General features: G+C 43.7%; 1 protein-coding gene across 1 annotated transcript; it reads left to right on the forward strand.

Annotated features, from left to right (window-relative positions):
- Positions 1-2,655: 2,655 nt before the first annotated feature.
- On the forward strand, positions 2,656-3,893 carry LOC114314543 (uncharacterized). The gene is made up of 2 exons (XM_028261022.2): positions 2,656-3,099; positions 3,184-3,893. The coding sequence occupies exons 1-2, from the start codon at positions 2,830-2,832 to the stop codon at positions 3,682-3,684; spliced, it is 771 nt and encodes a 256-aa protein (XP_028116823.1). The 5' UTR covers positions 2,656-2,829; the 3' UTR covers positions 3,685-3,893.
- The last annotated feature ends 9,283 nt before the right edge of the window (positions 3,894-13,176 follow it).

Raw genomic sequence — 13,176 nt, forward strand, 5'->3', positions numbered from 1 at the left:
TGGCAAAGTTTAGAATCACTTGGTACAACTTGACATCTAAATTCTCACGTCTTGCCGATGCGAGCGTGGAATAGTATTTAAATCCCCATGTCTTACCGATGCGAACGTGGAATAGTATTTAAATTCCCATGTCTTGCTTATGTGAACGTGAAATAGCATTTAAACCCCCATGTCTCGCCAATGCGATCATAAAAAAGCACTACTTGGTATCTAAATCCCACATCTTGCTGATACGAGCGTGGAATAGCGTTTAAACCCCATGTCTTGCTGATGCAAGCATGGAAAAGCATTACTTGGCATCTAAATTCCCACGTCTTGCCAATGCAAGCGTGAAATAGCGTTTAAACCCCTATGTCTTGTCGATGCGAGCATGAAAAGGCACCACTTGGCATCTAAATTCCTACGTCTTGCTGATTCAAGCGTGAAATAGCATTTAAACCCCCATGTATTGCCGACGTGAGCATGGAAAGGCACTACTTGGTATTTACAACCCCTATGTCTTGTTGATGCGAGTATGGAAAAGGTACCACTTGCCACGTAAACCCTATGACTTGCCAATGTGAGCGTGAAATGGCATCTATTAAACCCCTTGACTTGTTGATACGACCATGGGATGGCACCGCTTGGTATTTAATACTTCCATGACTTGTCAATACGGGTATGGAAAAGCAACACTTGATAAGAACATAACTCGTCGATACGATCATGGAACAGCATACGTGGGCACACTCTTGCCTCGTCGATATGGGCATGAATGGCGAACATTGGCTTCATTAGGTATCATAATGGCATCATCGAAAATTGTTCTACTTGCTATTGGGTGACTGCTCTGTTTCGCCGGAGAAAACACATTTATTCGGAGCACTATTCATTCGGCGGATTATTCTTCTGGTGCATTCTATTCATCTGTTGGTCACTATTTCGGCGGTAACTATTCCGGCAGGGTCACATCTCTAAAAAATTAGGTGGTTCAACCAATCATATAAAGCAATAAATTATAACAATTTATGCAGGTCGTGAAACGTTGACCATTTAAAGCGGTAAATTATAGTAGTTTACGTAGGTGGTGAAACACCAACCATTTAAACCGGTAAATTATAACGGTTTGTGTAGGTGGTGAAACACCGACTATTTAAAGTGGTAAATTACAACAATTTATGTAAAACAGTAAATTACAATAGTTTATGTAGGTGGTTTGAAACCGGCCATTCAAAGCGGCAAAATAGTTTATCACAGTTTATATCACATTTTATTGAGTGAAAGTTTGGAAAAATTCACCTTTTGGAAAAATGGTGAATTTTCTAAATTCCAAACTTTCTTCTGATTATCCTCAAGGTTGTGGAATATGTTTTTAATTCTTAGTCTAAAGTTTAGAATTTCAACTTTAATGGTATTTTTTGAATGGTGTATTGGTGAAAAGATGATGGAGAGAATTGAAAGAAAGGTTTGGTAAATATATATATATATATTTCAGACCTTTTTTTCCCCTCTTTTAAAAGTCAATTTCTTCCTTTTTTTTTTCTCTCTCTCTCTCCCTCTTTTTCCTTATTTTTTCTTCTATCTGAAAACAATTTTTTTTTTTGTATTTGATTCTCCTTCCCAGTTCCCTCCCCCCGCCTGCCTTTCTATAGAAAAAAAAAAAAAGAAAAGAAAAGAAAAGAACAAAACATGTTGGGAAAAAAAAAAATTGAGAAAAAGACAAAAAAAAATTCGGTGGAGAAGGGAATGATTTCAAAAGATTACTGTGTATCGCATAAATTTACTATGTATTTTATAATATAATAATATATAAAAATATTATTTGTATATATATATATAAATACCTAAAAAGATACACAAGAACATATAAAATTATAAAATAAAAGTAAATAGACTAATAAAATATATTTTAATGATTCAAATATATACAATTTAAGTTAAAACCGATTTAAAATATTTTGTCCAAAACAGATAAAGGAGTAAATTAAAGCTTAAATTCTATCTTTTCACTGAAAATTTTGTAAGCCTATTCTTATTTTCATTATCGGGTGTTCAAAAAAAAGTATCCAAATCTTAAGTTCAGTCAAAATAGAATGCCTACACACACCATACCAAATTTAAATTTAAGCATGTTTTAAATAAGTGCACTTTTTGACTTTTTATGAAATATGAGTTGAATATAAATTATGTTTGAAGTAATATGATATAAAAATGATGTGATTTAAATAAAATAATGACTTAAATAAGATATTGACTTTTTAATTTTTTTATATATACATATCACATCTGCCCTTCAATTCAATCTGATTTTTGACAATTAGTGATTAATTAACTTTTTCTGCATGACAGCTGTAACCATAGATATGTGTGGTTAAGTTTTGTAAAATATAGTTAATCTCTATGGTTTGATATTTTGTACACTTCTTTAGACGAGCAAGGATCCTCTAAAGTGATTTTTTCCTAAAGTTTCCTAGAGTACTACATTGTGTGGTTGAGATTTACTGGCAAGTCACATCAATTTTTCTGATGTGACTTGCCAGTAAATCTCAACCACACAATGTAGCACTCTAGGAAACTTTAGGAAAATTTCACTCTAGAGGATCCTTGGTGTCTTTAGACATCAAGTTGTGAAGAATCAATGTATAAATACTTGATGCTTTGCTGTTGAAAAATCTACTATTCTTCTTGCTAAAGTCTGGTCAAGTTCTCGTTTGTTTTGTTCAATTCTAATACTGAAACAACAACTAACTTGCATAGGCCTACACAAAAGGCTGCCATCTGGTATCAGAGTTGTTGGTTTGTAGAAGCGATATCTGGTCCAAGGTGAAGAAAGAAAATCCTTAAAACTCCATGGCAGCCAAAATTCCAATTTTTGATGGTACGAACTACACGTTTTGGAAGGTGAAGATGAGAACTCTATTTCTATCTATGGATTTGTGGGAAACGGTAGAGAATGGGTGCGATGATGAGAGCGACAGGGAGAGACAAAAGAGGGATGCTGCAGCTCTTTCTCAAATCCAGCAAGGCGTCTCAGACTGGATCTTTCTAAGAATCATAGAAGCTACAAAAGCGAAAGAAGCTTGGGACATTCTTCAAACAGAATATCAAAGAGATGGGAGGGTAATTTGAGTAGTCAAACTTCAAACACTAGTATTTACCATTTTTTTTACGTTTATAATTTAGTTTTTGTTTTTGTTCTTACAGGAAACTGGATCTGTTTTTGAACTCGCAAACTTCTCAAAATGGAAGGAAACCATTTCGATAGTGGCTACACTTATAGCAACGGTGACCTTCACAGCAGGTATCACCATGCCTGGTGGCTACATTGTTGATAGCAAAGACCCGAACCAAGGAATGGCAATTCTAACAAGAAAAGCAGCTTTCATGGCTTTTGTGATAACAGATACCATTGCCCTGACATTATCCGTTTTGGCAGTGCTTACCCAACTCTATAATATTGCTGACAACCCGATTGTAATCAATAAGCAAATTGCTTTAGCTTTTATTCTTACTACTTGTGCTCTGATTGCAATGTTGGTGGCATTCATTACAGGGACATATGCTGTGTTAGCACCTTCAAGGCTTTCTATTTCAGTTTGTGTCATCCCTCCCATTCTTTTGTACATTTGCCTGGCTTACTGTGTGTTCTTCCTACCTCGAGTGAAAACCGAAGCCAAAAAATCAAAAAGCCAACCCACTTTCTAAACGGAGGCTACCACTTCTCAAACGGAGGCTTAGCTTCCGTTTGGGAAGTGGGTTGGCTTTTTGATTTTTTTAGCTATTTTAGCTTGGGCTAAAAAGCTTGGTTTGGGAAGGGTTTTTTGATTTTTTGGTTTTTTTTTTTTATTTTTTTTGTGAGAGAATAGTGTAATGATTATGAATTGAATGTGATGTTTTATTTTTTGTGATTAAAATAGCGTTTTTTTCTGTGAGAGAATAGTGTTTTATTTTTTTTGTGAGAGAATAGTGTTTTATTTTTTTTGATTAAAATTACTAAAAAAATCAAAAAGTTTATAACCTATATCAAAAGTCAAAGATTTTTTTCTTTCTATTTTTTACACACCTTTTCGTAAAAAATCAAAAATGTAATTTCAAACATATTAGTTTTTTTTATCTCATATTTTAGTCAAAAAATTACTAAAATAATATATTTCCAAACAAGACCTTATTGACTATTTTAACCTATTTTATCTTTTAATAAATTATTTTAGCCCACCTCTCTTTCTAAAAATGTAACGATGAACCTAATCAGTTTTCGTAAATGCAATGTGTAATAAAATGAGGTCAAAAATCAACAATTTTTACCATCATAAAGAAGATTCATAAAATCATCTATTGGTGGAAATAGGGTAGCAACAGCCTAACTTTAATCATAATACCTCATAACTTCCACCAATTTAATTGGGTTTGGTAATTCATGTCATTTTTTATGAGGTAACACATTATCAATCACATATTTGATGCATGCCATGCTATACACTCTATTTATAGGATGTGTCCCCTTAAAAGACTGATTATGAAATTATTCTAGGGTGCAACATATTTCTTTCCCTTTTCCCTCTTCCCTTCACCCAAAAAAAGAAAAATAATAAGGGTAAATTATATTGATAGTCTCTGCATTTTGGCCTTTATGTCATTTTGATCTATGTAATTTTAATTAATCCAATTTTGACCATTAATTTTAAATTTTGTATCAATTTAGTATAACTGATAACAATACAAGAAAATACACAATTGACGACCACTTTTGCCGACTAAAAATATTTTGGTTGCAAAAAGTAGTGGAATTAGCGACAAAAAATTATGTTAGTCGATAAAAGTACAATATTTAGCTAATAAATTTTTTTAGTCAGGGTATATTAATTTTTGGCGACTAAAAAAAATTTAGTCGCTAAAAATCTCACAATTGGGACTAAAAATAATTTAGTCTCCAAATTTGCCACAATTGACGACTAAAAAAATATTTTTGTCGCTGTATAGATAGTTTCGGCAACTAAAATAATTTAGTTGCCGAAAGAAAAATAAAAATTTACTTTTTATCTTTGGCGACCAAAATTTTGGTCGGTAAAAATGTAATTTCAGCAACTAAAAAATATTTTAGTCGCTATATAGATAGTTTTGGCAACTAAATTAATTTATTCGCCGAAAGAAAAATAAAAATTTACTTTTTATCTTTGGCGACCAAAATTTTGATCGGCAAAAATGTAATTTTAGTGACTAAAAAATATTTTTGTCGCTATATAGATAGTTTTGGAAAATAAAATAATTTAGTCGCTGAAAGAAAAATAAAAATTTACTTTTTAGTCGCTGAAATTTACTATTAACGACCGACTTGCTGAGTAAAATATTTTTAGTAAATTTAGTCGCTGAGTCCGACTTGCTGAGCAAAAACAAAACCTTGTCTTCCAGGTTCATCTGATCGCCGTCCATGGCGAACAACGACGAGTTTCCGTTGTCTGCCATAGACGGAGCCACCCCGGAGTTCACCCGAAGGAGAGAAGGTCCTCCCGCCATCCATCCAATGGCGGACTTGGGGACGCCCACAGGAGGACAGTCAGTAGACGCGCGAGATAAGCGCGGAAGAAGTCATGGTCATTCGCGGAGTCCAGACGGTCACCGGCGGAGGAGAGACTCACACGCCAGGCGCCTGGAAAGTAAGTTGGGGGACCAAGATGCTGTCATCCGGCGAATGGCGGCGGAGATGGAGGATCTGAAGCGGCATGTCAAAGGGAAAGGAGTAGCTGGAGTGGGAGACCACAGTGAGCGCACCCCATCCCGCCGTTCAGGCGGACAGAGTCAGCGACGTACTCAATCCATATCTATTACCAGAAGTTACCAGGTTGGTGATTCCGATGTGGGTGCAGAGAAGTCTAGCGTGCAGGACAGCACCTACAGACCCTCACGTCCGGAGACGACGTCGAGGTACTCTTACTCCGCTCAATCAGAGGATTTGTGGGCAGTCTTAAAGGAGCGGGCTCGCCGGCGCGAAGCTCAGAGAATACCGGCGTTCCAGCGGTTATCCTATGGGGTTCACGCCAGCGAGGAGGTCGGAATGCCTCCACCCCGCCAAGCAGTGCCACTCTTTGAAGATACAGACTGGGCCAGGCTGAGCGCCACCCCTTTCTCCCTGGAAATAGAAACAACACCGCTTCCGGCAGGCTTCCACCAGCCTAAGTTCACACTCTACGACGGAAAAACCAATCCTTACATGCATGTGAGCCACTTCCGACAGGTTATGGCCGGACATAGGCGAAATGACGGACTTATGTGCCTAATCTTCCCGTCAAGTTTAGGCGAGCTGGGCTTAAAGTGGTTCGAGAGGTTGCCAGAAGGAGGCATACAGAGGTGGCATCAGTTGGCCGAGGCGTTTGTTACACGCTTCAAAACCAACACAAAAACACCGAAGGAAGTCGATCACTTGCTAAGTGTCAAGATGGAACCGTGCGACACACTGAAGGCGTACAACTCAAGGTACTGGGAAACCTTCAACGAGATCTTGGACTGCCCGGTCAACCTTGCAATAACGCAATATAAGCGTGGTCTCCCGGTCGGCCATAGATTGCGGACTCGTTGACCATGTACCAACCGACCTCCATGGGCCAGCTCATGCAGCGCATCAATGAGCACATCCGAGTAGAGGATGACGCGTCAGCCTCTACCGTGAAGGCAATTCTAGTAGCAACAGACAAGAAGACAGCAGGCAAAGTGCACGCAGTTGGGCAAGAGTCCAGCATCACAAATGAACAAGCAGAGGAATCAGACCGTGGCTCGAATCACAAAAATCGGGGTCGAGGACATCGGAACGACCGGGATGACTACGCCCGAGATGATGTTGCAGATGCTAACAGAAGATTGAAGGCGAGGACTGGCATCACCACGGTCTTCAAGATTCCAATTTATCGCATACTTAGTGAAATCCGAGATGAGGAGTATGTCCAGTTTCCTGCTAAGTTGGGCGATGGACAGAAGGGCTACAATCCGTGGTATCGTTGCACATTCCACCGGGAGAGGGGCCACCGAACAGAGGATTGTTTTCCTTTGCGGCAACACCTAGAAGAGCTGGTCGCGGCCGGGCATCTAGATCTTTACATTGGCGGCGTAAAGCCGAATCAAGCTCCGGTCGATCCCAGGGGACAGGATGACCGAGACGCACCACCACAGGGAGTCATTAATGTCATCCACGGCATCGTAGAACCGAAGCGTGTTTGCGAACTTTGGGGCATGATAAAAAAAGCAGAACATATACGGGAAGTTTTGTCAGTACAGCCTGCCATCAAAAGGGGGAAGACAGAAGAAAAAGACGTGATTAGTTTCACCTCAAAGGATCTAGAGCGTATCCAGACGCCACACAACGATGCCCTAGTAGTAACACTGCGCGTCAAGGAATTTGATGTTAAACGGATCTTGATCGATCAGGGAAGCTCGGTCGAGATCATGTATTATGATGCGTTCAAGCAACTCAAACTCCGGGAGACAGACTTGGCTCCGGCGACTTCGCTACTGGTTGGATTCAACTCACAATCGGAGTGGCCCTTGGGAAAGATTATCCTGCCGGTTAAAGCGGGATCCGTGGTCAAGCAAGTGGAGTTTTGGGTGCTACAAGTGCCTTCGACGTACAACCTTATCCTTGGAAGGGGATGGCTTCACGCTATGCGAGCTGTAGCGTCGACCTACCACCAGGTGATGAGATTCCCCTCGGCTATGGGGGCAATCGAGGAGATTTGGGGTGATCAGGTCATGTCCAAGCAGTGCTTCGTGGCTGTCAACGGAAGTCGGGCTGCCAAAGGATTCGTTCAAATGATTGAGGGACCGGAGGACCAGGGTGTCTTGAATGATGTGGGCACTAGGGCCGAAGACAAGGCTGTTGAGGAATTGGTTGAGGTGCGAATTGATACAGAACAGTCGGACAAGTTCTTCTTGCTCGGCTCAAGTCTCACTGCCATAGAAAGGACCGAGATGGTTGAGTTTTTGATGGCCAACATCAAAGTTTTCGCGTGGTCGCCTTAGGACATGCCTGGCCTCGATCCAAGTTTCATCTGCCATCACCTCAATGTCTTCCCTGGAGCAAAACCAGTCATCCAGCGCATGAGGAGATCGGCACTGCATCACGCTGAGGTAGTTGCAGAGGAGGTGAAGAACCTGTTGGAGGCACGAGCAATTCAGGAAGTGCACTACCCTCGATGGATTTCCAACACTATAGTGGTGCCCAAGAAGAATGGAAAGTGGCGAGTTTGTGTCGACTATAAGACAGTCAACCGAGCTTGTCCCAAAGATAGCTTCCCTTTGCCGCGAATTGATCAGCTTGTGGACTTGACGGCTGGACATAATAGGCTCAGTTTCTTGGATGCCTACCGCGGCTACCATCAGCTCGCCATGCATGGGCCTGACCGAGAGATCACCTCTCTCACGACTCTGAGGGGACTCTTCTGCTACCGAGTCATGCCTTTTGGTTTGAAGAACGCCGGGGCAACCTTTCAGAGGATGGTGACCAAAATGTTTGCTCCTTTGCTCGGCCGTACAATGGAGGCTTACATCGATGATATGGTGGTAAAGAGCCGACGTGAGGCAAACCATTTGTCCGACTTAGCCGAGATGTTTGCCATTTTAAAGAAGCACCAGCTGCGCTTGAATGCATCGAAGTGTGCCTTTGGCGTGGGATCCGAAAATTTTTTGGGGTTCTTAGTCACGAACCGAGGCATCGAAGCAAACCCTACTCAGATCAAAGCCGTGCAAGAGTTGAAGCAGCCTAGCTCGGCTAAGGACGTGCAGCATCTGGCCGGGATGGCCGCCGCGCTTAATCGGTTTATAAGCCGGTCATCAGATCGCTGCCGCCCTTTCTTTCAAGCGCTAAAGTCAAAGTTCTCGTGGGACGAAGAGTGTGACCGAGCTTTGGCCGAGCTCAAGGAATATCTGTCCTCTCCGCCACTGTTGGTTACACCAAAGCCGGGTGAGGAGCTCTATCTTTACCTCGCCGTCTCCCAGCATGCAGTCAGTGCGGTACTAGTCCGCGCTGAAGGAATCAAGCACCTCCCAATTTTTTATGTCAGTAAGACCTTGCTGCCAGCTGAGACGAGATACTTGCCGCTGGAAAAGCTTGCGCTGGCATTGATGATGGCTTCAAGGAAGTTGGCGCATTATTTTCACGCCCATACCATCGTCGTACTGACTGAGTTTCCCCTCAAGGCCCTATTTGAACGGGCGGACTTTTCAGGCCAAATTCTTAAGTGGGCGGTCGAGTTGGGACAGTTTGATGTGAAGTTCCAGCCGGGCACTGCAATCAAAGCCCAGACTTTGGCAGACTTCGTCACCGAGTTCTCACCTGGCACTCATCCGGTATGCCCGATTGATATTACCGTGGCAGATGATGAGATACACGCAAGACCATCCGAGATACAAGCAGTTGGTGGAGGTAGCGACGCGGAGTTTGCGCGCACCGTCGAAGCGCCCTCAGTTTTCACGGTTTTACCACCCGGTGATGCGACGACGGAGTTGAGTATCACCGACCCATCTGCTCTGTCCGGTCCCGCATCACCAAGGGGGGAAGAAATGGAGGAACAAGTGGAACCCCACAGCTCAGAACCTGCGGACGGCATAGCACCGCAACTTGATGATTCACCTACGGACTTGAGCATTACAGACCGACTTGCTGAGTCCGGCGCCGAATCACTAAGGGGGCTGGAGTGGAACCAATCACAGAACTTGAACCCAGACAGCCGAGAAACCCTGATCCCATTGCCTTTCGCAACTCTCAAGACCCATCAGTCTGCTGGAAGCTTTTTGTGGGGGAAATGTGGAAGCTTTTTGTTGATGGAGCGTCCAACCGTCATGGTGCCGGCCTAGGTATCGTTCTTATCTCCCCGGATGGCCTAACCATTGAACATTCTATCACGCTTGGCTTCCCCGCATCTAATAACGAGGCTGAGTACGAGGCCCTTCTCGCAGGGCTCAAGAGCGCTATTCAAATGAAGGCTTCCGAGCTACTTGTGTACAGTGATTCCCAGCTTATGGTTAACCAAGTCTCTGGGATTTACGAAGCAAAGGACGACAGGATGGCGAAGTACCAAGCTCTGGTAAGGGAACACATCAGGCAGTTTCAGGAAATCAGAGTCCAACAGATTGGCCGTGAAGAAAACAGCCGAGCTGATGAGCTGGCCGGCCTCGCTTCTATGGCAGATTATACGTCTCCAAACCCCCTGTTAATTGACTTTCTTCCACGGCCAAGCATTGAAGACGCCGGGCAGTCGGATGTTCTCTGCGCCGCGCTGGGTCCTTCCTGGATGGACCTCTTAATCTTGTTCCTCAGAGACGGGACTCTACCCACTGACAAGAAAGAAGCACACAAAGTCCTGGTGAAGTCAGAGCGGTTTTGGCTCTCTCCATCTGGTGCGTTGTATAAAAAGTCCTTCACTGGTCCTTATCTAAAGTGCGTGCACCCGAGTAGTGTGGAGGCCCTCTTGTACGAAATTCACGAAGGCATTTGTGGCAGCCACATAGGGGGGAGGTCCTTGGCCTATCGAGCTATTTCACAGGGATACTGGTGGCTGTGCATGCAGGCCGACGCACAAAAGTACGTCCGCAAGTGCGAAAAATGCCAGAAATTCACCCATCAGATCCATCAGCCTGCTAGGGAACTTCTTCCCCTCACCAGTCCTTGGCCCTTCGCCATGTGAGGGCTAGATATAGTGGGGCCACTGCCAACAGTACCGGGCAATCGAAAATTCTTCATTGCGGCCACAGATTACTTCACAAAATGGGTTGAAGCTGAGCCCTTGGCAACAATCAAAGAGAAAGACGTGAAGCGGTTTGTCTGGTAAAACGTGGTCACACGGTTTGGCGTCCCAAAGATCTTGATCTCTGATAACGGCACCCAGTTTGACGGTCGCCTATTCCGAGGATTTTGTGAAGATTTGAAGATTGAATTCTACAACGCCACTCCGGCTTACCCGCAGTCCAATGGTCAAGCCGAGGCATCAAACATGACTATTCTAGATGGGTTGAAGAAACGGCTGGAGAGGGCAAAGGGAAAATGGGCTGAGGAGTTACCCAGCGTCCTTTGGGCATACTGAACAACCCCGCGGCGATCTACCGGGGAAACTCCATTTGCTTTGGCTTATGGCATGGAGGCGGTCATACCTTTGGAAGTTGGAATGCCCACCCTTAGAAGCGAGAGTTTTGAGCCCGAGCTGAACACCGAGGCTATTGCCTTGGAGCTGGACCTAGTGGAAGAACGTCGGGAGAAGGCCCTCATCCATGTGGCCGCCTACCAACAAGAGCTCTTAAAGAAGTATAACAAGACGGTGCACCCCAGACCGTTCAAAGTTGGTGATTGGGTTTTGAGAAAAGTTATGGGCAACACCCTGGTGCCAGGTGAAGGCAAACTAGGGGCAAATTGGGAAGGACCCTACAAGATCACCGGTCTAGCGGGCAAGGGGGCTTACCACTTGGAGGATCTAGAGGGAAGAGCAATACCCCGGCCATGGAATGCGGCCAACTTGAAACTGTATTATTTTTAAGCTTTTGCTTTCTTTTCTTGTGCAAAGGGGATTTTTGGGCATTGCACTCCAAAATGTAATTCTTTTTGTCAATATAGTGAAGTAATTTTGCTTTATCATTTGGACTGTTGTTTTAATGAAAAAGTCGAGATGGTTTACTCTGGTTGGAAGAGTTGGTTTTTTGTCCAACTTCGGATTCCCAACCGAGATGGTTTATTCCGGTTGGAAGAGTTGGTGTTTTGTCCAACTTCGGATTCCCAACCGAGATGGTTTACTCCGGTTGGAAGAGTTGGTGTTTTGTCCAACTTCGGATTCCCAACCGAGATGGTTTACTCCGGTTGGAAGAGTTGGTGTTTTGTCCAACTTCGGATTCCCAACCGAGATGGTTTATTCCGGTTGGAAGAGTTGGTGTTTTGTCTAACTTCGGATTCCCAACCGAGATGGTTTGCTCCGGTTGGAAGATTTGGTGTTTTGTCCAACTTCGGATTCCCAACCGAGATGGTTTATTCCGGTTGGAAGAGTTGGTTTGCTCCGGTTGGAAGAGTTGGTGTTTTGTCTAACTTTGGATTCCCAACCGAGATGGTTTATTCCGGTTGGAAGAGTTGGTGTTTTGTCCAACTTTGGATTCCCAACCGAGATGGTTATTTCGGTTTAAGAATTCGTGTTGTTCTAAGTATTTCAACCGAGTTATGAATTCCGGTTGACGAGGTGTTGTTCAATCTATGATTTAATACCGAGATGATATGCCAAAGATGGAATTGATAACAACCGTGCAAACACTTAGCGAAATTTGAGTTTTTTCTTTTAAAAAAAAGTCAATACAAAAGGTGGGGACAGAGCCCGGTTACATCAAAAGCGCTGAAAGCAAAATACAAAAAGAGAAGAAAACTAAACTAGGGGAGGGAGATTGGTAAACTCATCCTCGGCGGCTTCAAGGTTTATGGTTGGACTATTGTCTTGGGCACCGGGCTCTTCATGACCGGGCTGCTCCTGCACCTCGGCATCTTTTGCCTCCGAATCTATCTCAGCATCTCCTTCTTGAAGCCCTTCATCGGCCTCAGCTTGCAAAGCGCTGAAGACATCGTTCGCGTAAGACACGAGGTAGACCGGTAGCGAAGCAGGAGGAGGATTGGCAAATACGTCGGTGTCAGAGCCCTGGCCGAGATGCTCGCAGGCGGACTTCCAGCCAACCTTGAAGTAGATGTCTTGTGTTGCAAAGACTTGCTTCTTGTAGCTCTGCTCAGCTTCGTTGAAGCCGGCGTTGTTAGCAGCACGACAGTCTTTCTTCTTCGACTTTTTGAGCGCATTTACCTCGGTCTGGAGCTCATCCCGTTTTTTCTCGGCCGCATCCAGCTGACCGAGCAGTCTGTTGTTGTCTGCATTTGCCATCTCAAGTGAAGACTTTGCCCGGCCGAGCTCGGCTTGGAGGCTCTCAACTTGGCTGGCTGTGTCATTGGCCTTTTGCCGAAGCCTATGGATGCGCTCCAACACGAGATGTTGTTTCTGAATGGCCTGCAAGAAGCAAAGTTGATCAGAAAAGGAACCGGGCAAACACTTGTGAAATTTTCAGAGGTACATTGACTTACCCTGGCCATGGACTTCACTGACGATTTTACCAACCGAGTGTCAAGGACGTGGTCACTGCTGACCACGTCGCTCGGTAGAAGAAGAGCTTTGGAAAGATCGAAGGCGAGCAAATGCTCTT

The sequence above is a fragment of the Camellia sinensis genome, chromosome 7, assembly GCF_055761805.1.
Source record: "Camellia sinensis isolate YWXY chromosome 7, ASM5576180v1, whole genome shotgun sequence".
In the NCBI taxonomy this organism is placed as follows: Eukaryota; Viridiplantae; Streptophyta; class Magnoliopsida; order Ericales; family Theaceae; genus Camellia; species Camellia sinensis.